Here is a 27193-nt window from a genome sequence, read left to right on the forward strand (position 1 = left end):
GAGCCTGTAACATAGTAAGTTATCCGATCAAAAAAGATTCGCTAAGATAATGTTTTTCATATTTTTTGGAATTTTTAAACATAAATTTTTGGTTATTCTACTTTTAATTTTCCTCAGACTATATTTTAGTCAATTTCTAACCGATTTCAAAAAGTTATATATCATTTAAATGGAAATTTATCAAATTTTCAAATGGCATTAAATGTTTGGATATTTGGAAAAATTAATTTTTATCCGATTTTTGAAAAAAATCATGATGTATACATCACAATTTTTGCGAAAATTCACAAAAAATTTAGTACTCAAGATTTGAATGCAGATCGAAAGAGAATATTCCAACTTGAAAATAAAGACATGAATTTTTGAAATACTTCAAAAATTGACCAAATTAGAGCTTCATGAAATTTGGGTTTATTGGAGTATTTTGGCTGTTCTTTGGGATTATTTGTTCCAACTTGAAAAACTAACTTGATATTAGCCTGACTAACATTTCAATTTAAAATTAAGTACAAAAGCTTCAAAATGAGATGTCACTTTTGAAAATCGGTTGAAATTTGACAAAGTTTCAGTTAGGCAAAGTTAAGAGTTTTTGAGAATTTTTGAATAAAATTTGTTGTCAATTTTTGTTAATTTAAATAAAGTGATCATCTCAACGGGGAGAGCCCTAGGCATTTGCTAATCCGGAACTGACCTCCACTGTAATCCCCAAATAATAAATAATTCCAACTAGTTGCCAAGAGAGAGAGAGAGACAGAGAGATGACTGCTGCAACTACTGAGGCATATAATTATAATTATAATCATATCAAGCTCATATGTACATATGTATTTGTATGTACGTATGTATGTGTCCGCACCTTGCCCAGAGTGGGAGGAAGAGGAGCATGAGACCACGAGGAGTAGGAGGGATCAAAAGGGGATAACAATCAAGGACACCGTTAAATGCCACGAATGTGCCAGAAGGCATCAGCGACAACGACAACGAACGAGAATGAGAATGAGAATGAGAACAACAGAATAGCGAAAAAGGGGAGTAAATTGTTTAAAATTATCACATACTAAAAACTACAGACAGACTACAGGAAAAAGGAGCTTGGGGATCTGCAATGGATGAGCATGGCAGCTGGGAGCATGCGCAACTTGCTCGGCATTGGCAAAGACGACGATGACGCCGACGACGATGGCACGAAAATAGCCATGGCCACGAACAAATCACATTATTAGTCGTTGGCGTTGTTGTTGTTGCCTGTCCACGTCGAGTGATGTTGTTGTTGTTGTGGTTCCTCTCTGCATTGTGGCAGTTGCACGTTATTTTTAAACAACAATTTTGTGTAAGCGGGGGGCCCCTGTTTGATTTTTTAGGCGCCAAGCCAATGTCGGCGTTTGGCGGCAAATTGTGGCGACACGTCTGGAGCGTGGCAGCAGCAGCAGCAACAACAACAACAACAACAACAACAACAGTAGATACAAAGCGATAATGTAAAGGAGAAAAAAATTAAAAAAAAAAAAAAACTAAGATACAAGATAAGAGCAATGCACGGAGACAGCCAACAGACGCCAGCATCGCTGTCTCCGTCTCGGCCTCAGTCTCAGTCTCAATCTCAATCTCAGTCTCAGTCTCCGATGTGCGATGCCAAGAGATATCAAGTCAAGCACGTCTCAATCATTCAGGGCCGGGCCTGAAAAAGGTTTGCGCGCTCAATTAACAATGAAAAGTTGGCCCGGGGTACGTCATAATGTTTTTTTCTCTTCTGTTTTTTCCTTTTTGTTGTTTTTGTATTTTCTTTTTTGTTGTGGATTTGGAATACGCTGGAACACTGATGGGGTACGATTAGTTTGCCATAATGGTTGTAACCAAAACACAATTTGTAAACACATTAAAAAATTGGATTAGAAAAACAAAATATGTAGATGGAAAACTTTGTGTTATCAGGATAAGCCTAAGGTGGTGATAATCTTCATTTTATAAATACATATGTGATTGTGAGATTCAAACAAATTTGTATAATCAAGTCAAAAATTAAACTGCCTCATCATCATCACAGAAAGATACTGACTTTTGTTACCAACTTTCTAAGAATTTAACTCTATTTCTATCTATGTGGGAGCTTTGGGCTAAAACATCAAGAACATCGAATTTCTATATAATTTGTTTACATGTCTATTATAAAATTACGTCTATTTGAAGCTTATTTACATATCAGATCTCATTTTGCTCAACAGAGACAGAATACTAACCAATTTAATCTAAAGCTAAAGTAACTTACAATTAGTTAAAAAAACAACATTTCAATTTTCCTGGATCTTTTACATATATACAGAGCTGGAGCCATAAGCCAAATTAGGTCAGATTTAAAAATTTAAATAAAAAACATCAAAATGCAAAATCATTTTTGAAAATCAATTAAAATTTGGCAAAATCAGAGATTCGCAAAGTTAAGTGTTTTTAGGAATTTTCCAAAATTAAATCCAGTTAAATTTTTATCAGAATTGTAAACTAACAGTGTTCCCTATAAGGGTGAAGGGTCATTTAGCATTTTGTAATCTCACCTAATATATGTATAATTCGTTCTCGTTATTTTAGACTTTCAACCAAAACGTTTTAAGCCAAAACATAGGCAACATTAAAATCCGTAGCATAATTTGATGTGTTTTTACTTTATCCGACTACCCCTATTTAGGCCGACTCCCAGTATTTGATGCCACAGACGAGATAACTTTTTATGTACGTCTGGCAGCACTAGTGTACACTCAATGTTGCCAGATTAAGCAAAGGAGCCTTAGTAACTTAGCAGAGACCAAAAAGGTAAATTTTCAATATATTTTGGATAATCAGCATTTGTATGTATTGAAATTAATTGAGAATGAAATAGCGCCGCCTACTTTATATGGCCAGTGCTTTGTGACTTGCTGCACACATCAACCAACACTAACAATCAAGACTAGCGTTTGGTGCATTCGACAGTTGGAACTTATGTAATTGTTGGGCATTTACTTCTGTTGCAGGAAAATACCATGATACGTGCACCGCTGGTGAAGGCGCTGGGCGCCTTGAGCTCACCCACACATCAGATCCAAATCGGCAGCCGGGCGGTGCGAACCACTGCCGTCGTTGCCCAGCAGACCCCAGCCAAGGCACCAGAGAAGATCGAGGTGTTTGTGGATGACATTCCCGTGCAGGTGTTGCCAGGAACCACAGTGCTCCAGGTAAGTTGCCTCCTAGAGCTAGGCCAGGACTGGTAATTCGACATCTTGTGTTGGTCTAGGCCGCCGCCCAAATTGGTGTGGAAATTCCACGCTTTTGCTATCATGAGCGGCTGGCCGTCGCTGGTAACTGTCGCATGTGCCTGGTGGAGGTGGAGAAGAGTCCCAAGCCCGTAGCCGCCTGTGCCATGCCTGTGATGAAGGGTTGGCGCATCAAGACCAATTCGGATCTCACCCGCAAGGCTCGTGAGGGTGTCATGGAGTTCCTTTTGATGAACCATCCATTGGATTGTCCCATTTGCGATCAGGGTGGTGAATGCGATCTGCAGGATCAAGCCATGGCCTTCGGCTCGGATCGTTCCCGTTTCACGGACATCAACTACACTGGCAAGCGGTAGATACTTCGAAAGGCTTTGTCAAATGAATTTGTAATTGTTTTAGTATTTCCGGTTTAGTGCTGTCGAGGATAAGGATATTGGACCGCTGGTAAAGACCATAATGACGCGTTGCATCCATTGCACCCGCTGTGTGCGCTTTGCTTCCGAAATCGCCGGCGTTGATGATCTGGGCACCACTGGACGTGGCAATGACATGCAAATCGGCACCTATGTGGAGAAGCTCTTCCTTACTGAACTTTCGGGCAATGTCATCGACTTGTGCCCCGTCGGTGCTTTGACCAACAAGCCATACAGCTTCGTCGCCCGTCCCTGGGAGATCCGCAAGGTGAGCAGCATTGATGTCTTAGATGCTGTGGGCAGCAACATAGTTGTGAGCACCCGAACCAATGAGGTGCTGCGTATTCTGCCACGCGAAAATGAGGATGTCAATGAGGAGTGGTTGGCTGACAAATCGCGTTTCGCTTGCGATGGCTTGAAGCGCCAACGTCTGGTGGCTCCCATGGTGCGCATGCCCAACGGCGAGCTGCAGGCCGTAGAGTGGGAGGGAGCTCTGATTGCAGTGGCCAAGGCTATTAAGAAAGCCAACGGTCAGGTTGCTGGTGTGTCTGGCCAATTGGCCGATGTGGAATCTTTGGTGGCTCTGAAGGATCTGGTTAACCGCTTGGAGGGCGAAACTCTGGTCACCGAACAAGGTTTCATCAAGGGTGCCGGCTCAGATGTGCGGGCAAACTATCTGCTCAACAGCACGATTGCCGGCCTAGAGGAAGCCGATGCTGTTCTTTTGGTGGGCACGAACCCTCGTTACGAGGCCCCATTGGTCAATACTCGTCTGCGCAAGGCCTACGTCCATAATGAGCTGCAGATTGCCTCCATTGGACCCAAAATTGATTTGTCATACGAACACGAGAATCTTGGTGCCGACGCTAGTCTAATCAAGGATGTGTGCACCGGCTCGCATGCTTTCTCCAAGGTATTGGAAGGTGCCAAAAAGCCAGCCATTATCATTGGTGCTGATCTGCTTGAGCGTCCAGATGGAGCAGCCATTCATGCCACCATTCTCGACTATTGCCAGAAGCTAAAGAAGAAGGTAAGTGACAATTTCATTTCTGTAGGCTTTTCAAATCAGATTTTAAACTCTATGTTTATTTTGTTGCCAGGATTGGAATCCATTCAATGTTTTGCAAAACAATGCCGCTCAGGTTGGCGCCTTGGATGTGGGCTACCAGGCAGGTGTTGAGGCTGTAATTAAAGCCCAACCAAAGGTTCTGTTCCTCCTAAATGCTGATGCTGGCAAGTTGACCCGCGAACAGTTGCCCAAGGATTGCTTCATCGTATACATTGGCTCACACGGCGATAACGGTGCCTCCATTGCCGATGCCGTTCTGCCTGGAGCGGCCTACACAGAGAAACAGGCCACCTATGTCAATACAGAGGGTAGACCACAGCAGACTTTGGCTGCTGTCTCGCCGCCTGGCATGGCACGCGAAGATTGGAAAATATTGCGTGCCATCTCCGAGGTGGTGAGCACTCCATTGCCCTATGATACACTGGATGAGCTGCGCTCACGTCTAGAGGATCTGGGACCGCATTTGACGCGTCTGGGAGAGTTGGAGCCGGCTAGCTTGAGTGAGGCTGGATCACAGGCCACAATTGTGAGTAGTTTTCAAAGATATTTTTACAAAGTACTAATTCATTCTCTTTCTATCCCTTCGTACAGAGTAAATCTATCAATGGCGGTCCGATCGATGTTAAACAAAAGGAACTGCGTGACTACTTCATGACCGATGCCGTTTCGCGCGCATCGCCAACAATGGCCAAGTGCATATCGGCGGTTAATAAGCAGCAGCGACAAAACGAACAGGCCAAGCAGAGTGTGGCCATCTAAGTTGGGCCCTATTTCCCTCTGATCTGATGATATAAAAATTACCTACCAATTAATTAATGCGTTTTTTTTTTTGTTTTGTTTAAAATGTTTTGCTCTTTGATCAACCAAATTATGAGCGCAGCAGCGAGTAACTGAAACACTTTATAAATGGCTATTGAAATTGTTGAAAACAAGAAGACAAATACCAGCAATTAAACCATACAGAAATATAGGAAAAAATTCAAATAAATATGATCTAGAAAATACAATATAAAACAAAAATCCATCGAAATGTTTGCAAACACCTATTATGTAGGGATATCTCCATCCTGCTCATATTGAATAATTGCTTAGCATACTTTACGGCTCTCATTTGGAAATGAGTTTAATCGGATTGCATTAGAATTGAAATTCTTCAAATTTAACTATTTCGCTTTTCTTAGGACTAGCAGAAGGTCTGCTACACAGCTTTGGTCCTGATATTAGACCCCCCTTTACATCCTTCGCATCAAGTGGCAAAATACTCCGATATTTATCTGATCCGTAGAGTTACAGTTAACTATTCTTAAATTTAGCATTATTCTGTACAAAATGAATACTCTTTGTATTTTTTCATTTACATTTTTGTAAATGGATGAAAAATTATATTTTTCCTACCATACACAAATTAGACATTTTCATAATCGTAAGTATTTTTGTTTTTTTTTCTTTTCAACATAATTCATTTTCAAATTTTGAGTGCTTGGTAAAAGTGCACACAAACACACACAGAGGCAAAAAGATCAGTAGCAGCGATTTAGCGGATGCCGAATGGATAGATAGATGATAGATTCGCCCCAGTTCCACTGGAGTCCAGCAGTAGTCTACCATCGCTTTGCGTCGTCTCCCGTAGTCTCCACATAGACGTATACACACACAGGCACACGCACATGTCAACTTATCGTCGTCCCATTCCCATTCCTGTATTTGTTAATCTATTTCAATTTCCCATCACTGTCCTGTCCTTTCCTGGTTCTGAGCTATTTTTGGTGTGTGTCTGTTGGTTGATTGTTGTTCTTAATGTGATCGAAACTAAAAGCAAAGCTAAAACTTTTTTTCTATCGCTAAGGGCTGGGGCTGCGGTTGTGGCGAATTGGGCTTGGGCTGGGGCTGGGGTGTTGGCTGGAGGAGATCCAGTTTAGCTGCAGCAACTAGCTGGTGTGGGATCCAGACCGGAGCGCTTGGTAATACTGAGGCGGGTGAACTCCTCAGCGGTGGTTGGGTGAATGCCCACCGTATTCATTAGAGTGTGGACGGTCAAGCCCGACTTGAGGGCAGCGGCAAAGCCTTGGATGACCTCGCCGGCCGATGGGCCCAGATAGTGGAGGCCATAGACACGCTGTTGGCCATTGCGTTCGGCCACAGCCTTCACATAGCAGTATCGCACACTCTTCTGGGGAATAAAGAACTCCGTGGGCTTGTAATAGCCATGGTATACCTCCACTTCTTCCTCGCCATAGGTCTTGATAGCGTCCTCCTCGCTGAGGCCCACGCAGGCGTATTCCAGGGGCGTGAATACAGTGGTGGCCACATCGGCGTAGTCCATGCGTTGGGTGGCATTGGCAAAGAGACGACGGGCCAACAGCCGACCAGCCAAAACAGCAACGGGTGTCAACTCTGGCTTGCCGTAAATAATATCACCGACAGCGTAGATGTGGCCAACATTTGTGGTCTCCAATGAGTCCACCTGGATCTTGTCCTTATGCACCAAAACACCGGCATTCGGCAGGTTGAGGTCGTCGACGAGACCCTTGCGACCGATGGCCCACAAAACGGTATCGAAGACATCTTCGCTGACTTCGCCGGTTTCCTTGTTTTCGTATTTGACTAGCAAGCGTCCATCCTCCTGCTTCTCAACGGACAGGGGCACAGTTTTGCGCAAGAATGGAATTCCGCGCTCCTCCATTGATGCAGCGACCAATTCAGCCATCTGCTGATCGAAGCCACGCAATACAATTGAACGGACCATGACAGTGGGCTCATAGCCCAATCCCTTCAGAAAACCAGCACACTCCAGGCCAATGTCTAATCAGAGAAAATTCAAAATTTAGCTACAGTGAAGCGGCTTGCTATTGATAATACTTACAGCCAGCTCCCACAACCAGAGTCTTGCCGGGCTCATGGTCCAGACTGAACAAGTCATCACTGGTAATTCCATATTCCACAGCACCGGGAATCTCTGGGTAACGAGGACGTCCGCCCACCGCAATCACAAAGGACTGAGCGGTAATAGTGCGTTCGCCGCTCTTCAATTTAGCCAACAATGTGTGCGAATCCACAAAAGAGCCCAGGCCATTGATATACTCTACTTTCCTGTAAAAATAGAACGGTCAAAGGACACATTTGAATAAAAGGATTTCTCAATCTATTAAATGTAGTACTTACTTGTCTCGCAAATCCACACGGGTCACCCAATTAACAGACTTAATGTGATTCTGCACCGATGAGACCAACTTGCTCCAATCCGGTTTAATCTTGTCGTCTACATTCCAGCCATAGGCAGCTGCCTCATGCACAGCCTCGCCCAGCAAAGAGGCTTGATGCATCAGCTTCTTGGGGATGCAGCCGACATTGACGCAAGTGCCACCCACACCCCATTTGGTTCCAATTGGCGTGGGCTTCACAAAGTCCAAGCAAGCGACACGTGCTCCATTCGTGACAGCCTCCTTAGCACAGGCCAGACCAGCTGATCCGCCACCAATCACAACCAGGTCATAATCATAGTTACCTGTAAAGAAGAACAAACAAATGTGATCAGAGAGATTGGCATGAAAGAGAGATGATTTTCACACTGACGTCTTAGCCGTATATCCAAATAAGCAGAACGGTATACACTACGCCCTGTCGGAGGCTCTTGATCAGCCACCGAGGCCGGAACAAACTCAAACAGATGCATCACCCTCTTGCCAACGATAACAACTAATGGAAACCCTCTCCGAACGATTCCAAACAATCTGATTTTTTTCAACTCCTTTATTTATGTAGATGACGAGCTGGCGATTAGACGCCGAAACGCCTTGACACCGTCCCGTGTTCATTTAATTATGTACATTGGCTGCAAATCAAACTGGAGCAATCATCATCCATCTAACGGTGGCAACTGTGGCGTGCGGTTTGTGCTTTCAACCCCAATATGTTTCGGTCCGTCGTAGTCGTCGTCGTTGTAGTTCGCCATGGTTACCGCCCAGAAATCGAAACCAAACACAAAAAACACGTGTATAGATACACTACACACTGTGGGCCAATTAAATAGTACGTTTCTAGTAACTATAGAAGATATAACCACGGAACAAGTGTGGCCACTATTGAATTACGAAATCGAAGACCTTGAATGACGATTGCCCCATCATAAAAGAGTACGTAAAATAATATTATAAACAGAACACTCTGCCGGATATCCGTCTTATCTGATTTCAATATGGAAAGAACTCAAACGAAAAGGATCGATCATATGTACATATGAAGGATCCTAAAGTGCTTAACAAAATCGTTCACTTCGGCTTATTTCGTAATATTGATTACGTATGCATTTTAAAAACGAATGATCGAGAAGTGTTTTATGACCATCATAATGGATTTTATCGGCAGTTAATAGAGTATATAGTTTCCTCCTTTATCTATGTACTTTTAATCCCAAATCTAATCAAATGGCTGGTGGTTTATTCTTTGTTTAGGCCATGTTCCTAAAATGTTTAATATATTAATTTTCTCTAAGCGATAAAAATCATGTATTTGTCGTCACGATTATTGCAGTTTTATGATGACGATGATCATGATGACGCAATTTGTTATTGTTGTTATTGGTTCTGTGGAGATAAGTCAAGTCAACTATGCACTATTACCATGGTGAAATTCATTTCTTGAACATTCCACCAGAGAGAGAGAGAGATAGAGAGAGAGAAAGAGAGAGGGGGTGAGGGAGAGATCGTGTTATTAGAATAGTTCCCCCACCACCCCCACACCATCTCATACCCTTTTGGTGTCGGTTTAGAACTATGTGTTGCCAAGGGCAACATGACAATGCAAAATTGGACATAAAACCCTCGCCGCCCCCACCACAAAAATCTAATGGTGTTCCCATAAGTCACCTTAAGTTTCTACGTGCCAGACATATGGTAAATCAGCCGCCGATAACAAGGTATACAATGACAGAGTAAAGGTTCTGTGTGTGCGTGGGTGCGGGAAGGAGGGAGGTAAAGACAACCAAGATTAGTTTTAAAAGTTTTAACCAATGTAGTTGTAGGTGGTTGGTTCTTCTCTTCTTCTCGAATGTTTTGCCAGAGTTGCCGCCTTCGTACTTACCTCTGGTAGCCCTAAACATTCGTGCCGGCTGAGCGTACATCGCTTGCCGATCGCAATGTGGATGGGTAAATGGGGGTACATTGGTTGAACTACCACCAACACCTCCTCCCGCCGTTCCTAGGCTATTGCCGCTGTCATGCGAGCCACGGCTCTGGGACCCTAATCCGGTTCCTTTATTGCTGTTGCGTTTCATAGCGGTAAACAAATAGCGGCGTTGCTGATGTTGTTGTTGCTGTTGCTGTTGTTGATGATGATGTGGTGAGAAATCTGAACTTGAATTTGTTATTTGTGTTGTATTGTAATAATTGTAGTGTGAGCTACTGGGGCCAGACGTAAATATCGTTGAATACTGGCGGCGCACAAGCGTTACAGAAAATCTCGAATTCCACAAAGTGAGCGACATTGTGGCGTGCTGCTACAACCTCCAACAACAATTAGGCAAAAGGAAAAAAAAACAACCAAGAAGAATTCACACACTGAAATTGCCACGAAAAAATATTAGAAACTCAATTTCTTTTTCTCCAAACGCGCAGTGAACAAAGTTACACTGCCAAATATACTTTTGTTCGAAAACTGACGGAGAAAGAGACGCAACGAAAGTGGTGAGAGACAAACGAACCGATAGCGGCGGCGGCGGTGACTACGTAACAACAGCAGAGAGCACTCTGGCAATAGCCACCGCAGAGTTGATGCGGTGGAAGACGATGATGTGATATGGGCAAATATATTTTCAGTTAATAATTGCAGAGGCAAAAAAAATGTATTGTTCGCCGTTTTGTCTTTTTTGTTTTTTATAAACGCTGAATTCCAGTTATAAATTAACATATATTAATTTACGAATCCAATTCATTTGGCATGCAACAGTTGGTTCTGACTAAACAGGGTTGCCATACAAAATCAGCTAATATTAAGCTGTTGTTATTCTTGTTGGACTGCTGGTCAAAGAGCAGGCCATGTTTTAATTTCTAATTGGAATTCTTGATAGTTTCCCTTATTTGAATTTTACTTTACTTTTCCTTGAATTTCTTTTGCAAGCATCGATAACTTTTTACACAAACACACACAGACACACACGCACACATATCGACAACCCTGGCAGTGGTCGCTGTGGGAGAAAGATAACCAGCAATTAATATAATAAATGCCAAATTGATTCTCCCCACGCAGTTCGTAGCGGTTGCAGCTACAGTCACACCACTATTAGTTAACACATTATATTACTAGTTGTGGCCTAATCTCAAGATTAGATTTCGTTTCCCACTACAGAAGAGAGAACATCAAGTTTCGGTCACAAATGAACTCCATTCTGATAACCGGCTGCAATAGAGGCTTGGGCCTGGGCCTAGTCAAGGCTTTGAACGCTTTGCCACAGCCACCGCAGCATTTATTTACCACATGCCGCAATCGGGAGCAGGCAACGGTAAGTTTTGGTTTTATTTTACTCTAGTCACCAAGCTGCTGACTCATCACCAACATCATCATCATAATCATTAATAGAGACAAGACAGCAACAACTACAAAACACTAAGACAAACCAAAACCCTGAAAAAAATTTGCCACTTACCTTGTGCGGGCGCCATGTTTTGTATTTCTTTATATTGTTGTTGTTGTTGCCGCTGTTGTAAGTGCTCCAAACGGTTAAGGCTAATTAAAAGGATAAGTAGCAGGAGTTGTTGTTGCTGGTAAATCACAGTGACAGCACGTTGCTAGCAAGACAGACGGCGGTTGAGTGAGTGATGGGGAAATCACAAAAAAGAGCAACAACAATGTTTAAGTTAATATAGTTGAAGTAGTGCCGAAGCAGTTGCCGATAGCGCAAATTTAAAATCGGTTAAAGTTAACTCTAACGCCAGCGAAACACAAATGCGAAATAAGCGGCGTCGAGTTTTTGCAATTGCCTTTTGTACGCCGTTTCGGTTTTAGTGTGGCCAGCTAGTCGACACAAAGATTATGCCAGATAAGCGGTAAGAAAATTGCTTGGCTACTCTAGATATCAGCTGTTTGATTTGGACTGGTCATTTAATTGCGGTTTCATTTGAAATTCAAATTCATCGTTGTGACCTAGAAATTTCTAAGAGTTTTTGTCGTTTTATTAACAACAGAGTGACAGCAAAGTTTTACACAATAAAACAATTGCAAAATATTTGCAACATCATGAATATATGCATCTTGTGAGTGAATCATTTTTGAGAAATGTTCTTGATTTTTCCAGGAGCTGCAAGATCTGGCGAGAAAGTATTCAAATATACATATCCTCGAGATAGGTAAGTAAGCAGACTCAATTAGATGAATTTGGATCTGTTTTACTTTATCACATTCCCCTCATTCAGATCTTAGGAACTTTGATGCCTATGACAAGCTGGTTGCCGAAATTGAAGCGATTACCAAGGACAAAGGACTAAATGTGCTGTTTAATAATGCTGGCGTGTCACCAAAATCGGTACGCATTGGCGCCACCAAGCATCAGGATCTGTTGGACACCCTGCAGACAAACACTGTGGTGCCCATTATGATGGCCAAAGCCTGTTTGCCCTTGTTGAAGAAGGCCTCGACGGCCAATGAGGATCAGCCAATGGGTGTGGGACGGGCAGCCATTATAAATATGAGCTCCATTCTGGGTTCCATACAATCGAATGTCCAGGGTGCCATGTATGGCTATCGTACATCAAAAGCAGCATTGAATGCTGCCACAAAATCGCTAAGCATCGATCTGCAGGCTCAGAAAATAATGTGCATTAGCCTGCATCCTGGCTGGGTGCGCACCGACATGGGTGGCAGCAGTGCCCCATTGGATGTGACCACCAGCACCGAGCAGATGGTGCAGACCCTCATCCAAATGGGCGAGACGCATAATGGCGGCTTCTATCAATATGATGGCCAACAGTTGCCGTGGTAAAATTGTTTTGCTCAATAACCATAGGGTTTGTTGATTAATAATAATAATTATAATAAAATTGTTGCAATTACTGCATTTTGTTTTTGATTTATTTATAATTGAAATGAATAATATACACAAAAGGAAACAATTTGAATAAGACAATTGTATCAAGATTCGTAAAGATTCAAGTTGAATTTCAGGCTGGAGCTGGAGTTGGAGTCTCTGGCGCTGTTTCCTGTAAGTGAGCACAAATCAACGATGTGAATTTACCCATTTTTATCCTGGGTGAACTTTGAGAAGGAGAGAGCAAAAGAGAGCTAGGTGGTGCAGTGGTGCAATGATGCAGGTGGTGCAAATGCTAGGAATAATTGTGCTAAAAGGCATCTACATCTATGTACATACAATCATTCATTCAATTCATCGCAGGTTCGTCACATGCAGAAGAGGTTTGTTCTTTTTTTTTTTGTTTTTCATTGTTTATGTTTTTAATTTAATTTACATTTAAAAAATATAATTTGTAATTAATTGAAAATATGTAGGTAATCATATATAATTAAATAATTCATTCAAAATGTGTGTCAGAATCAAAATCGTTGAACTGATTTGAATTATTTCTAGACTTTGGTTTGATTTGGTTCTCTTTTTTTATGTTTTTTTTTTTTTTTTTTTTTTTTAGTTTTTTTTGTTTCAGATGTTGCTGCTGTTTATTGATTTCATTGCATTCAGATGGCATATATATATATATATCCATATATATATATATATGATGATGAGATATATATAGAATATATATATATATATATAGTATAAATTTTATTTGGTTTAAATTGACATTCAGATATTTAAATATATTTGGTATTTGATGTAGAAATAATTTCAATTTAAATTTGAATTGTGTTTTTGTTTTTAAGGGCGGGAGTCACGGGTCACGGGGACACTTAAGCTTCGGCCTCAACTTCCTCCTTTACCTTGGCATCGCCGGGTTTGCCCTTGGACCAGTCGGGTTTCTTCTGCTCATTGGCAATATAGAGATGATCATGTTTTCCACGATAGCGATGGCGTGAGAGAGTGAGTGAGAGAGAGAAAGCAAGAAAATATATATTAATAAAATTGTATACGAATTTCATAAAAAACATTCATCACATAACATTCTAGACTCTAGACAGGTGCCAAGGACTAAACTACATTTGGTGTAAACTCTAAGGATATAGAGACAGAGACAGAGATAAACACAAAGATAGACAGATGGAGTACACTGAGGTGCCATATCACATTTGATTGAACAAAATTGATAGTGAAAGGTTTTTTTTTTTTGTTGGTATCTTGTGCTCGTAAATGTGCTATTTACATATACATAAAGAATAACGAGTGGGAGACAGAGAGCTAGAAAGAGAAAGAACACACACACACACACACAATTGGTGCAAGGTGAACGTGTTCAAAGTTGCTGGAGCTGGGGAGGATGGGGGGCACACTCATTTTTATTCCTTACACTTTTTGGCTTGCTTAAGCACAGCGGCATCTTTTATCTTTTTCTAATTGGTTTACAGTTTGTTTTTCGTTTATAGATTGTTTTTTTTAATTGTAAAAATAAATATTAGATTCTGTTTAGGGTCTATACAATTGATTTGGTCAATTCAAAACTTACCTCCTTCTCTTCCTCCTCCAATGTGAATTCCTTCTTCTTCACCACCTTAAGTTGGTTGCGGAAGTTGAACTCAGCGGCCTTCTTCTGGAGCTTGGCGAATTTGTTTTCATATTTGGAGACCTTCTTCAGGGCTGGCTTGACGCTATAAATCAATAAAAGTCATGGAATATATGTCTATATATGGAGAATTCCATTTGAGTACTTACAACTTGCCGCGAAGATCATTAACTTGGGCATTGAGATCGTTGATCTGTTTATTTGTTTTTGTTTTTTTGGGATGACGAAAAAAGATAGTTAAAAAAAAAAAGAAAAACAAGTTAATTTTCCATTCATAGAGTATACAGCATCATTTTTGGGTTGGGTATTGGAAGTAAATTTTTATCTTACAGTTAGTACAAAGTTCAAGTAAGTTTTGTTTAATTAGGATTAAGTTTTTGAGTCATTAGTTTGGCATGCCTTTTACACAGATATAGATAAAGGATATTCTAGATTTTATTATTATAGTTTTTTTTTTGTTTTTTAGCATATTTAGCATGCCATTAGAAAAAGTTGAAAAATGCTTTCGAGCGAGCGGGCAGAGCGATGCAATGCGATGCGATTAGCCAAGTAATTTTATCGGGAGTGGATTTTTGCTCTGGATAATTGATATTGGAATTTTGATATTCAGTTTTTGGTTTTTATTGGAAATTTTCTTTTTTCTTTTTGGATTGGTTTGGTTTTGATTTTGTTTTTGTGTTTTTCATTTGCTTTACGTCAAATTGAACAGCATAACATCCAAATGTCGATTTGCTTATAGCTTTAATGCTTTATAGTGATTGTTCAGTTTTTGGTTTAACTTTTTGTTATACATATATACATATAGATAGACGAGAATATATATTTGAGAATTGAGTTTCACACACATATGTATGTATGTATGTACATATATGTAGATATATAGAGTTTTGGTTGTTGTTTGATCACAGTGATTGATTGATTGATTGATTGATTGATTGGGACACGGAAAACAAAAAAATTTCTATATTGAGTGCTGGAAAACTAAACGAGTTTTGGAATGGCAACAGAAGAATGGGAACAACAGCTGACAGATCGTACGATCAATCCAGACGATCTATCGATCAGCTGATGGAGTTTTGTATATATAGATATATATTTTATTTGAATGTGGGTACATATATATGTATGTATTTATGAATTTGTTATATCCTACATTAGACTGGACTGGGCACGAGGTACTGCTCTCTTTTGTTGCATTTGCTTGAGAAAATAAAAAAAAAGTATATTTTCTTTTTCTGCTTTTTTTTTTTTTTTTTTTTGTATTTTTGTTTGTCAATTTTAGCTTGTTTTGTGTTTTTCTTTTTCTTTGCTTACTTTTCCTGTTCGGGTACGTGTAACGTTTAGTGGGCAAAGAAACAATTTCTAGCATTATTATTATTAAGTATTATTAAGTATTATTATTATTATTATAAATATTATTATTAGGCTGGTTTCGAAGCTCTGGCTCAAGTAAATCGACGCTTGGTTTTTGTTTGTTTTCTTTTTTTTGGATATTGGTTTCTATTTTTTGTTTTTGTTTTATGCTCTTCAATTTTGGATTGGTTTTTTTTTTTTTTTTTTTGTTCTTTGGATACTTTTTACAGTTTTGTTTTTTGGTTTACACAATTGGAGGAACTTAAATTAAAGTTAGAACGAAAGAAATTGATACCAAAAGAGAGAGTAAGAGAGAGAGTAAGAGAGAAACTGGAGACAGACAACTTAGAAATGGAGAGAAAGAGATATAAATATATAGAGCAGACAATAAAAAAAAAGTATATCAAGAGAGGGAGAGAGAGAGAGAGAGAGAGAGAGAACGAGAGATATGGAGTAACGGCAAGTGAGCAGTGGTCAATGGTTGCTGGACAAGGGGGAGGGCGTTAGGTATTGCCATGCATGCAAAGAGAAAAAAAACATTGCCTACTTATCAGCGTTCACATGCAGAGTTTTTCCATGCAATTTGTCTGCTTTGTTTGGTGTGTGTGTGTGTGTGTGTGTGATTTGTATACATATGCATATGCATAGGTTTGGAGGTTGTTGTTTTTGTTGACTGGAGAGGATGCAGCGACACAATAAGAATAAAGATAAAACACAAAACAATCTCAAACTATTTTTTTTTTTTTTTTTGTTGCTAATGTTTGTTGGAACTTTTGTGCAAAAAAAAAAAAAAAAGAAAACTCACTAATTAACATACGACTACTATTTGACATATTGCTTGTGTGTGGATGTATGTATGTTTCTGTGTGTGTGTGTCTGTGTTTTTGTCCGTAATCGATGAGCAATTACTTAATAAAATCACCAAAAGAGAGACCATAGAGATCATCGATCCAATAATCGATGCATTTTAGATATTAAGACAGATTTCATATACGAAAGGCTTGTATAAACAATTAGGAGTATTTTTAGTTACATAATTTAAGTGGTGAAAATTTTGGATCGGACAATTTGAAGGCGGATTATCATAATGAACAGACACTAAATATGTTTTTTATGTTGAAGTCTCTCAAAAGGTTTTCTTAATTTTCATCTCATCGTTTGAATTAGATTTTGTTGTTGTGGTAAAGATTTTTGTGTATTCCGTTAAAAAAAAAAAAAAAAAAAAACATATGATTAACATGATATGGAACAAAAGTAAAGTAAGTAAAGTAGACAAATATTCAAAACATTTATAGTAGAAGTAAGAGAATTGATGCAAAACTAAACGGAAAAAAAAAACGTTACATATAAATATGTATGTATGTCTGAAGTCAAATTTTCTTGTTCTTTTGTATTCAGAGTTTTGTTTGTGATATTAAAATTTTTGGCAGTACCTCCCAGTCTTTTTTCCTGACTTCGTATTCCAGATCCCATTTCTGGCCTTCACAAATATACATACGCTCGTAATACTCTTCGCAAATCTCTTGCAATTCGCCTGCAAAATTAGCAGATTTTTGTTTCGATTTTTGGGTTTTTTTTTTTGTTGTTTGTTTTGTGGGTCTTTTTTTTTTTATCTTTGGTCTTAAAATTTAAATCACTAACTACTAATACATGAAGTTGAAAGAGTTGAAGAAGGATAATTTGTATTCTTATTCTTAGTTATGCGGTTTGTTTTAATAGATCATATATATGTATGTATGTATGTATATACATACATGTATATGTCGGATATATTATCATATTCGTAGTCATTGTCATACATATATCATTTCTTTACATATATGCTTTCATTAGATGTTATGTGTTCTTGTTTGAGTTTCGGTTTTTTGAGTTCTGAGTGACAGAGAAAGAGACACAAGGAGATAAAGACAGACAGAGAATGAGAGAAGGAGACAGAGAGAGAGAGAGAGAGAGAAAGGGAAAGTTTTGAGTAAAAGTGAAAGAAGGCAAATGGTTCAGACTCAAAAATCTGATTTGATTTTTGTAATTTTCTCTTTTTTTTTTTTAATTAATTATTATTATTTTTTTATTCGTTTTATTTGGTGTTTAGCTTCATTTGTTTGTTGTTGTTGTTCTTATTCGGGGTTTAGTTCACAATGTGACGATTAATTGAAAAAGAATTGTTTGATTGTTCGAAAGTTCCATTTAAAGGATATATATGTAGATATATATGTATGTATATAGCGTATAGGGATGCGGCCTAGGCAGGGCGATTTCCAAAAGACTTTCAAATCTCAATGCCAAATTCCAATGTTTCATACAAAATATTGATCATCTTTGGAAATTGCCTCCACCCACCACCACTCGGTTTATCTTTTGTTTGTTCATTTTTCAAAGCACACGCCGATAATCTTACGATTGCGTTTTTTTTTTTTTTTGTTTTGTTTTTGTTTTTTCGAGTTGCTTCATTGTACTTAGTTTTAGCGCAGTTAAAAACAATATCAAAAAACTATATATATATATATATAAATGAAATTAAAGTATTAATAAGAAATAGGTAAATATAAAAACGTAATCATATCATATCAAATCTTATTATTTTTTTGTTTGTTTGTTTGTTTGTTTTCAATATTGTTCATTTAAGGAAGAAGTAAAATAACATTCGATTTTTGGTTTCGTTTTGTTTTTGGTATAGCCAGGCACAGAAATGCCAGATATATAGATAGATATACATATATGTATATATAGTATGTGTTTCAACTCGATCGGAAAACAGAGATCTAATTGTACTGGGGAAAAAGTGGAAAAATCTTTGCCAAATGCATTTCCGAATTCGTTTCTTCTTGTTTGAAAAACTTTAAAGGATTGAAGGATCTTTGGATAATTTTGGATAATAATTAAAGCTGAAACTGTGCTTGGCTATAGAAACTTTGATTTGTTACCAAAGTTATCCTGGATAATTGAGAATCGTTTTGCTTTCGTTTTGTTTTTAATTTTTTTGGTATTTTGTTTATTTTCGTTGGGTGCATTTTGGGCAAATAAATTTTGTGTGTGTTTTGGGAAATTTACCTCTTGTGCCTTGACTTTCTGCACGTGTTCTAAATCAAATTTATCGCCCTCCAAATTGTAAACGCGTTGCCAATATTGTTTGCATATTGTTTGCAATTCGGCTGTTTTGGACAGTGTAACAAAGTAACGAGTAACGAGTAGCGAGTAGCGAGTGGGCGTATAATCGTTACGGTTACGGTTACGGATACGGTTAAACGCGTTTCGGTTTCGTTGTGTGTGTGTGTGTGTGTGTGTGTTTGTAAGTTTAACATAAAGAGAGTGTAAGTAAGAAAGAGATAGATAGATAGAGAGAGAGAGAGAGAGAGACAGATATAGATAGATGTGTGGGGAAAAACGAAAACAAACAAAAGAGATAGATTCATATATAGGTAGAAAGAGAGACAGAAGAGATAAAGATGCGTGTAAAAAAAAGAAAAGAAAAGACAGAGAGAGAAAGAGACAGCAATACAGTGGAAAAGTGAAACAACGATAACGACGAAAACGTCAACGAGGACGAGGACGACGAGGACGAAGACGGCGAATTGTTTACGTATGTGAAACGCGCATTATTTGGTGAGTTTTTGTTTGTTGTTGTTGTTTAATTTTGGTTTTTTTTTTTTTTTTGTTTTTAGAGAAAAAGAAGGTGTAGATCAGATTAGATTAAATTAGATTAGATTAGATCACCTCAGGTGTATTTTATGTATATATATCTATATACTTATAGATTATGACAAGAAAATAAATATGTATAGAGTTTTTTTTTCGATAGTTTTTGTTGTTGTTGTTTTTTTTTTTCATTGTAGTGCGCTAATGAGATGTCTGTTTGTGGGTTGTTGTTGTTGTTGTTTGGTGGTGGTTTGTTGTTTCTGTTATTTGTTTTTGACGTGACTGTACATTTTGAATGACCTAAAACCTAACCTCAATTTGTCCTTTTTTTCCTCTTGAATTTTGATTATTTACGTTTCATTTTATATTTTCTCATCGTTTACTTTGCGGGTTTCGGTTTTTTCCACAAAAATTGCATATTTATGTGTGTGTGTGTGTGTGTGTGGGCGCATTGACAAAAAGCAAAAAACAAAAAGCGCTAGGCATCAATCACACAAAAACTATATATAAAAGCCACAAGAAAAAAGCAAAAACATTTTGTGACAAAAAATTTCTTAAATTTCTTCGTTTTGTTTTATTTTTTAATTTCTACTTTTTACGTTTAGTAAATAATTAAAAGCCAGCAAAAAGTTATGGTCCACCTTATTATTATTAATTAGGTTGGACCTTGATTGGCATTTTAAAATCTATTATTTAGTTTAGTTAGTAGAGCACAAAAAAAGTATACATATATATTTTCTATACGATTTTTCAAAAAGATAGCCCACAAAAAAATTATTGAAGTATTTGTTGTTGGCATTAGCTCAAAAAGGCACAGGAAAGTGCACAAATATTTTTTTTGAATTTTTTTTTTTTTTTTTTTTTGGGGGGGGGCGGGTGGGTTTTTTGTCCACTTTTTTGTTGTTCTTTTTATGCTATTCAAAAAAAATTTGCACAACTCTCTCAAAAAAAAAAAAAAAAAACTACTTTTCTATACTACACACAGTGCTACAAAAATAGATTCGCACACTTTGCACTTAAAGTGCACTTTGGAGGCGTCTATACATATATGATAATTAATTGCAGGTTTTGTGAAATATTTGTATATATTTTTGACTCTGCTGCAAAAGTTATTCACATTATTTGTTCAATTTGTTCAAATTCTACAAAAATGAAAAATGAAAAAAAAAAAACAGTTTGAAAATTTGTTGTATTTGTTTTGGTTTGTGCGAAAGAAACGACGATTCTTGCCTCAAAGTCCTTTCTGGCTACCTCGTGTTCGACATCATATTTTTCAGATTCCAATTTCAGTATCTTACTGTGATAATCCTGACAAGCTTTTTGCAGTGTATCTGTGAAGCGAACGTTGTTGTTTTTGTTTTGTTTTTGTTTTTGATTTGTGAGAAATAATCTCAAGAAGTTGACAAAAGGTTTTAAATACTTTCAAAAAAAGAGTTTATCCGAGAGAATTTGAAATAAAAGTGGAAAATTTCTTGATCATTTTGCACTTTTGATTTGTTTTCTTTCCTTTGCTCCTTAAAGTATGCTTCATTTTCATGTGTGCGAGTGTGTGTGTGTGTGTGCTTGGGTGGGTGTTTTGTGTGCGTGTGTGAAAGTGTGTGCATGGGTGTGGTTTGGGGGGGTCGGGGTCCTACACTGTAAGAAATCTATGAAATTTTTCATAATAATTTTCACTTTTTTTTTTTTTGTTGTAGTAGCTAGAAAAGGACATAGTACATATAGACACAGACAATTAAGAAGAAGAGTGTTTGAGAGTGACATAGAGATAGACACATACATAGACATTTAGAGAGTGTGTTTGTGTGTGTGTGAGAGAGAGAGAGATAGATAGAGATAGAGCTTTCACATGGGCACATTTTCATTTTTGTTTCCTAAGATAGAAAATATATAATTTAAATGTGTTTTTTTTTTTTCCAGCTAATTGGCTAGTTTCTGTACAATTAAATATTTTATATTTTTTTTTGTTTTAGTTTAGCAAGAAATTTTGCTTATTTGGGGGTTTTTTTTTGTGTTTGTTTTGGCCACAACAATTAAGTGTATTATACAAATTAGATTGAGTATATATAAGTATATCTATATATGTATATATTTGGAGTAGAAAGAGATATATAGCTGAGAGAAGGTGTTAAGTTGTTGTTGTTGTTGGAGTAAGTAATTGTAAGTGTAGGTAAGTGGTTGTGAGTGTGTAAGTGTATGTGGGCATGTATGTATGTGTGTGTGTGTACCTCAACATCCTTGCGCTTAACAACATACTCAAGATCATATTTCTGGTCCTCCAATTTATTAATCCTGTCATAGTGTTGCTTGAGCAGAGTTTTGAGTGTGTCTATATACGATCAATATCGAAAAAGGTATATATATATATATATTTTGTATATATATAAAATATGATGATAGAGTGTTTTTTTTTCTTGATGTGTGTGTGTGTGTGTGGGTGTATGGTTTACCATTTCCATTTTTCCAGTGTATATATGTGTGTGTGTTTGTTTTTGTGTGTGTGTGTTTGTTTTTGTGTGTGATAGATGATATAATGACATTTGTATATAATTTTTATTTTATATTTTTTTTTTATATTATTTATATTCGTTTTTTTTTTTTGTTGTTTTTTTCATTATTATTATATATGTAGGCGAAAAAGTCATAAATTTAAAATTTTGACGTTTTTCTTCTTCTTTTTTTTTTGCCTTCCTTTTTCAACATTTATTTTTATTATTATGGATGATTTATTTGAAATATTTATTGAAAATTTTTGTATTTTTAGAAACAAGAAAGAGAGAAGCAAACAAAATAGAGCAGACAAAGGGAATTGAAAGAAAAGTTTAGCAAAGTTTTTCAAAAGTTTTGAGCATTTTTAGAAAAGAAAAATAAAAAACGTTTCTATCTTTGATTGCTTCTTTCTTCAGTTTCTAATGCTAATCGATAGTTGGTAGTTCCCTGCTGGCAATATATGGCCAAAATGATGATAGATAGGACCGTTATGAACTCACCTTCGCTGGCATCACTGAGATTCCTGGGACTGCCGCAACGTTCTTCAATGATGCGTCTACGTTCAGCCGCTTTGCGTTCCTGTTCCTTCTTCAATTCCTCAGCGGCTTTCTTGCGGAGCAACAACTAGAGATGATGATGACAGAATGGATGGATGGGGAATAGTCTGTGATCAATTTGGATTGATTGAACGATTGAGGGGGGGAGACTCACCCTGAGTTTCTTCTTCCTTTCTGGTGTCATGAAACCCTTCTTGGCCTTCTTGGCCTTGGAGGCTTCCTCCATGCGCTTGCGCACCTCAGCACGCTTGCGCTCGATCTCAGCCTGTTTAGCCTTCTTAGCCTGGAACGCAATAGATTCAAATGGAAGCGATTAGTAGATGACAGACGATGCTGGACATTAACATAAAGTTATCCAAGTATTCGCTTTTTCTTAATGGACATGGACGTTGACTTGGACTCTGGACTTGAACGTGGACGTGGACAGGATGGACGCTGACGCAGACGCAGACGCAGACGTTGACGATGTTGACGTAGATGATTCTGATTGCTGGGATCGAAACGTGAACACACGTACGTGGACACAATTGTACCTCCTCGGCCTTCACTTTGGGATCATTAGGATCCTTGGGCGGACCAGCAGGAGCAGCCGCAGCAGGCGCTTTGCCATTGGCTGCTGGTGCTGCTGCAGGCGCTTTCCCATTGGCTGCTGCCGGTGCAGCTGGTTTGGCCGCTGCTGCTGCCGCTGGTGCAGGAGCTGGTGCGGCAGCTGCCTTCTTCTGTAAATGCAAATTGCAAAGGAAAAAAAAACGGGAAGAAAGAAACAAAGTTTTTGCTTGAGAAAAGTTGGGCCAAAGTTTTTCCATTTCATTTAAAACAATAAGACTATGATTACAAGCAATGTAAACGGGATGAAGTTGCCTCATGAGTTAAAATGAGGCTAAGTGATACTTTAAGTCGAGTTGTTGAGGCCAACTTTAGGTGAATATGATTGAATGAATACAACAAGGACAGAACAGCACAACAGGACAACAAATAAATTGATCAGATTGAATATAATCCGATTGATTATCTGTCTTTGATATGCTGCAACTGGCGGCTGGCTAAGAAGTGGGGTGGGGTGGAAGAGGGCAAGCTCATATGAGATCATCTGTGAAAAAGCAAAGAAAAATGCAGAAAATGCAAACAGATTTTTCTTACTAATTCTGTTTTCCATATGATTTGGCGGATATTAGGCCGAAGCACTTAACTTAGTTTTAGTTTTAACACCATTTTGAATTGTTCAATTGGGGCTTACCTTTTGCCAAGTCTCCTGCTATAAGCTCTGCTTATCCATTATCCTTATCCATTTCCTTAAGCCATTCTTCCTCATTATCAACTATGTTTTGCTGATTTCTTTCTCTTTTTGTATTTACAACAAACAAATGTTTAACTATTGAAAGAAAATTTTGACTTTAGTTTTGCTTGACTTTTACTTTTAATGGGGGTTTCCCCTCAGTTTCAGATACTTACCTCACCTCATCATCAGCCATTTTGATTTGTGTTTTTAGTTACTGCAAAGCAAACGAAAAGAAAATGAAGAAACAAAGATTTGTTGTTACTTTTAGTTTGTCTACTGGAAGATCGTAATGCTGGTGGGGCTAAGGTGGTCGAGGGTGTGGTGTAGTAAGGTGGGGGAGAAGGTGTATGACATCATGTGAATCAGCTTAATATATACAAGAAACATATGCTATTCCATAAATTCAAAAAAAAAATAAAAAAAAAAAAAAAATTGGGGAAAAAAATAGAATTATCACACCACAGTGCGTATGCGCAATGTCTGGCAGAGATACAAAATGGATTACGTATACGCCGCATTGAACCACGCCGTATATGGGTCCACAAAAAGTAAAAGGAAGAGAGAGAGAGAGAGAGCGGAGAGAGTCAAGATCTCTCTGCCTAGCTCTTTCTCTTTCTCTCTCTCTTGCCAATCGTGCTTTTTCTCTCTCTCTCTCTCTCTCTGTCATTCCTTGTCTTATTTGTTGTTACTTTGTTGTGGGCGTTTATGTGTCTTTTACTTTTCTCTTCTCGATATCCAATTTCAAAAAAAAAAAAAAAAGCTTTTCACAGAATTTTCTCGCTGATTTTGGGTTTTTCTTTTTGAATTTTAACAAAAGGAAACTCTTTTCAAGGCTTCGTTCAGGGTTATTAGGGAAATTTTTTGCACATTTGTTTCTTGGTTTTTTGTTGTTTTTTTTTCCCCCTCTACTTTTTTGATTTAAGCCCTTTGGAATTGGAATACAAATTCACCTACATATAGATGTCTATGTCTATGTGTGTGTGTGTTTGCGTGTGTGTTCGTGTGTTTGTAGGTATTAATAACTAAATTTAGATTTCAATTTTGTTTAAAAATATGTCAACCAATTATGATTGAGCCAGACAGAGAAGGAGGGAGAGTGAGCGAAACAGAGATAGATAGCAAAAGATACAAATTAATGTTTATCCAAAGGAATTAAGTAACACATATTAGATCAGATCTTTGGAGTAATTTCCCATTAATTGCCAATAATTTTAAAGTAAATCGAATGTTTTTAATGTTTTCAAGGTTTTTCAATGGAAAGTTATTAGAATATATGTTTAGATTATATAAATATCAGATGGATATATCTACATAGATTGAGTTGGTATTATCTTTTTGAATTTTATAGTAGTTTTTAGCAACTTTTCTCTTGTATTAGAGATTTGTCTATCTAAGCTCTTAGACTTTGTACTAAATACCATCTAGATAGAATATTTGATATATCTATCAATCTATTCCCTTTGCTAAGATTCTATCTATGTATATATGTACATATGTATGTGTATATCTATTGTGAGTAGAACAAATTTTTCTTATACATTTTGAGAGATAAATGTGTTGTTTCGTGTGTCCATCTTATGAATTGTCTGGCTGTCTGTATGTATGTGTGTTTGTGTGTATGAGTGTTTGTGTGTGTGTGTGTGTGTGTGTGTAGATTATTTCTATTTTTAAGCACTTTGCCATCATCTCGAATCTATTTAGCTAGTATTTTTTTTCTTTTTGGCTTTGTTCAATGTATGTATCTTGTATCTATATAGCTATAGATATTCTCAGCACACACACACACACACACATAGATCTACGCATATACACGCACACACACACATATATACATACACACGCCATCTTACATAAGTTCATCTAAATAAACTTAAAGTATGTAAAACAAAAAAAAAAACATAATGCATATAATGAATGTGAAATAATTTTGATCCTTTTTGGAATTTGTTTGAATTTTGATTTGATTTCAATCGATCGAACACTTTGGCATCATTTTTGCTCCATAGCACTTGAAAAAAAAAAACTACTTTAACAAATTTTTTTTGGAAAAAAAGTAATGTGCATATATATATATAGATATATGCATATAGAAGACACGCACGATTTAATCCAGTTTTCTTTTTGTCACTATGGATTTTTCATTGTTTTCATTTCGGTTTGATTTGCTTTTGCTTTTGGTGGAGGTTTTCTTTTTCCTTTTTTGTTTCTTTGCTCACCTTCAAGGAATTTAGAAAAAAAAGTAAAAAAAATTCGAACGATCACACGAATCGGATGATGCTGTACGAACACAAAGAGACTGACTGAACGGTCCGACGATCCACGGCAGACTATATTCAATTGGTTAGCCATGCTGCTGCCATGGGGATACGTTGGCAGCAGCAGCAGCAGCTGCACACACACACACTGATACACACGCCCACCTGCCTATGCGTCCGTCCTTCGCTGCCACAGCAGGAGAAAGCTTCAGAGAATTCAACATGGAAATGGGAGAGAATCACTGTGAGAGTCTGTGGAAGAGACTGAGTGAAGGCGGGAGAGAGACGATTGGGGAGAGCGCAGGGGTTTGGATATACGAATGGAGAGAGAGAGAGAGAGAGAGCATCATGACCATGTATCTGGGCGTTTTGAGCTATTATTAGATAATGCCTCTGACAACCCAAAAATCGAAATGGATACCAACACAGAAAAATATTGTTCGGGTTTCTTTTTTCCGTTCGTATCGCTTCGCACGATGCGATGGTCGTTGCGGCGATCGTCGACGGATTCGCTACTCTTGGAGAAGCAAATACATACAATGCGAGCCTTCGTGTCTCTGTATGTCTGTGTGTGTGTGTGCCGGTGTAAACGGAGCCGCTTGGAATTCAATGCATGTGTTAAAAATAAGTTTTGCTCCAGTTGAATATGCCGCCTATGCGAGAAAGGAGACTGAGTGGGCCGTCATCTATAGCTAGCAACAACAACAACAACAACCAGAACAACAACAACAACATCACAATCATTACGATTCTATTGCAATTAACCAGGGCATTAAACATTGCCATAATTCTGCCATTGCCACCGATCTAAAGAAGTTCCAGTTGTTGGTTTACCTTTGCTCTGATTCGCGAATGATTGATGAGGTCCGCATAATGGCATATAGACGGGATTACATACACATACACATAAACATACATACATACATACATATGTATGTGCATACATTGTGGAATAACAAAAAAAAAAAAAGGAATCATGTCAAGGTCTAGACTCTAGAGATTTTGCAGACAAAACTAACTGCCACATTTAGGTGAACTATTAGCCAAGTTTAGATTAGGATAGGTTAGTGCTAACCATTTTCCTACATTAGAACATATACTTATGGTTAAATTAAGAAATAAATGTTTATAAATTTCGATTTCTATTTGTTACTTTGTGTTTCCTAAACTTAAATATCCACGAGATACTTAAATTTCCAAAAACTCTAAATCAGAAATAGTCAAATATTCAAATTAATTG

The 27193-nt window shown here is 37.8% G+C and overlaps 4 protein-coding genes across 16 annotated transcripts; 2 read left to right on the plus strand and 2 right to left on the minus strand.

Moving 5' to 3' along the window:
* Positions 1 to 2697: 2697 nt before the first annotated feature.
* ND-75 (NADH dehydrogenase (ubiquinone) 75 kDa subunit) lies at positions 2698 to 5539 on the plus strand. The gene is made up of 6 exons (XM_068302937.1): positions 2698 to 2805; positions 3006 to 3206; positions 3266 to 3597; positions 3659 to 4688; positions 4759 to 5253; positions 5319 to 5539. Exons 2-6 carry the CDS (start codon positions 3015 to 3017, stop codon positions 5484 to 5486), a joined length of 2217 nt encoding a protein of 738 aa, XP_068159038.1. The 5' UTR covers positions 2698 to 2805; positions 3006 to 3014; the 3' UTR covers positions 5487 to 5539.
* Positions 5540 to 6066: 527 nt separating this feature from the next.
* Trxr1 (Thioredoxin reductase 1) lies at positions 6067 to 11691 on the minus strand. Of its 2 annotated transcripts, none has more exons than XM_068303446.1 (4): positions 11371 to 11691; positions 7890 to 8232; positions 7591 to 7817; positions 6067 to 7529 (listed from the first exon to the last, which is right to left on the minus strand). In XM_068303446.1, the coding sequence occupies exons 1-4, from the start codon at positions 11384 to 11386 to the stop codon at positions 6643 to 6645; spliced, it is 1473 nt and encodes a 490-aa protein (XP_068159547.1). In that variant the 5' UTR covers positions 11387 to 11691; the 3' UTR covers positions 6067 to 6642. The 2 variants fall into 2 exon arrangements, with proteins under 2 accessions (XP_068159547.1, XP_068159545.1); XM_068303444.1 differs by lacking the exon at positions 11371 to 11691 and adding an exon at positions 9807 to 10354.
* On the plus strand, positions 10761 to 12777 carry sni (SDR family oxidoreductase sniffer). The gene is made up of 3 exons (XM_068303459.1): positions 10761 to 11226; positions 12019 to 12070; positions 12137 to 12777. The coding sequence occupies exons 1-3, from the start codon at positions 11101 to 11103 to the stop codon at positions 12700 to 12702; spliced, it is 744 nt and encodes a 247-aa protein (XP_068159560.1). The 5' UTR covers positions 10761 to 11100; the 3' UTR covers positions 12703 to 12777.
* A 701-nt stretch (positions 12778 to 13478) lies between these two features.
* On the minus strand, positions 13479 to 26037 carry wupA (wings up A). Of its 12 annotated transcripts, none has more exons than XM_068303452.1 (10): positions 25915 to 26027; positions 23877 to 23912; positions 22953 to 23138; positions 22574 to 22702; positions 22363 to 22486; positions 17176 to 17276; positions 14539 to 14582; positions 14333 to 14474; positions 14177 to 14219; positions 13479 to 13694 (listed from the first exon to the last, which is right to left on the minus strand). In XM_068303452.1, coding segments are annotated over exons 2-10 (786 nt in total). In that variant the 5' UTR covers positions 23892 to 23912; positions 25915 to 26027; the 3' UTR covers positions 13479 to 13692. The 12 variants fall into 12 exon arrangements, with proteins under 12 accessions (XP_068159553.1, XP_068159552.1, XP_068159559.1 ...); XM_068303451.1 differs by lacking the exon at positions 17176 to 17276 and adding an exon at positions 21601 to 21701 and having other exon boundaries at positions 25915 to 26025; XM_068303458.1 differs by lacking the exons at positions 17176 to 17276; positions 22953 to 23138 and adding an exon at positions 18791 to 18891 and having other exon boundaries at positions 25915 to 26037.
* Positions 26038 to 27193: the final 1156 nt, after the last annotated feature.

The sequence above is a fragment of the Drosophila tropicalis genome, unplaced genomic scaffold (assembly GCF_018151085.1).
Source record: "Drosophila tropicalis isolate 14030-0801.00 unplaced genomic scaffold, ASM1815108v1 contig_158, whole genome shotgun sequence".
Lineage (NCBI taxonomy): Eukaryota > Metazoa > Arthropoda > Insecta > Diptera > Drosophilidae > Drosophila > Drosophila tropicalis.

Bases quoted from the DNA above. Each gene is read 5' to 3' on its own strand.
- ND-75 (XM_068302937.1), top strand. From the start codon at position 3,015: ATGATACGTGCACCGCTGGTGAAGGCGCTGGGCGCCTTGAGCTCACCC. The intron at 3,207-3,265 runs GTAAGTTGCCTC...GTGTTGGTCTAG, and splicing joins CAGGAACCACAGTGCTCCAG to GCCGCCGCCCAAATTGGTGT. The intron at 3,598-3,658 runs GTAGATACTTCG...TTTCCGGTTTAG, and splicing joins ATCAACTACACTGGCAAGCG to TGCTGTCGAGGATAAGGATA.
- sni (XM_068303459.1), top strand. From the start codon at position 11,101: ATGAACTCCATTCTGATAACCGGCTGCAATAGAGGCTTGGGCCTGGGC. The intron at 11,227-12,018 runs GTAAGTTTTGGT...TGATTTTTCCAG, and splicing joins GCAATCGGGAGCAGGCAACG to GAGCTGCAAGATCTGGCGAG. The intron at 12,071-12,136 runs GTAAGTAAGCAG...CCCCTCATTCAG, and splicing joins TATACATATCCTCGAGATAG to ATCTTAGGAACTTTGATGCC.
- wupA (XM_068303447.1), bottom strand. The intron at 22,703-22,952 runs GTACAATTGTGT...ATTGCGTTCCAG, and splicing joins CCAAAGTGAAGGCCGAGGAG to GCTAAGAAGGCTAAACAGGC. The intron at 13,695-14,332 runs GTAAGTTTTGAA...GCCAATGAGCAG, and splicing joins TGGAGGAGGAAGAGAAGGAG to AAGAAACCCGACTGGTCCAA.
- Trxr1 (XM_068303444.1), bottom strand. From the start codon at position 10,209: ATGTCGCTCACTTTGTGGAATTCGAGATTTTCTGTAACGCTTGTGCGC. The intron at 7,818-7,889 runs GTAAGTACTACA...CTATTTTTACAG, and splicing joins CGTGTGGATTTGCGAGACAA to GAAAGTAGAGTATATCAATG. The intron at 7,530-7,590 runs GTAAGTATTATC...TTCTCTGATTAG, and splicing joins TCTGGTTGTGGGAGCTGGCT to ACATTGGCCTGGAGTGTGCT.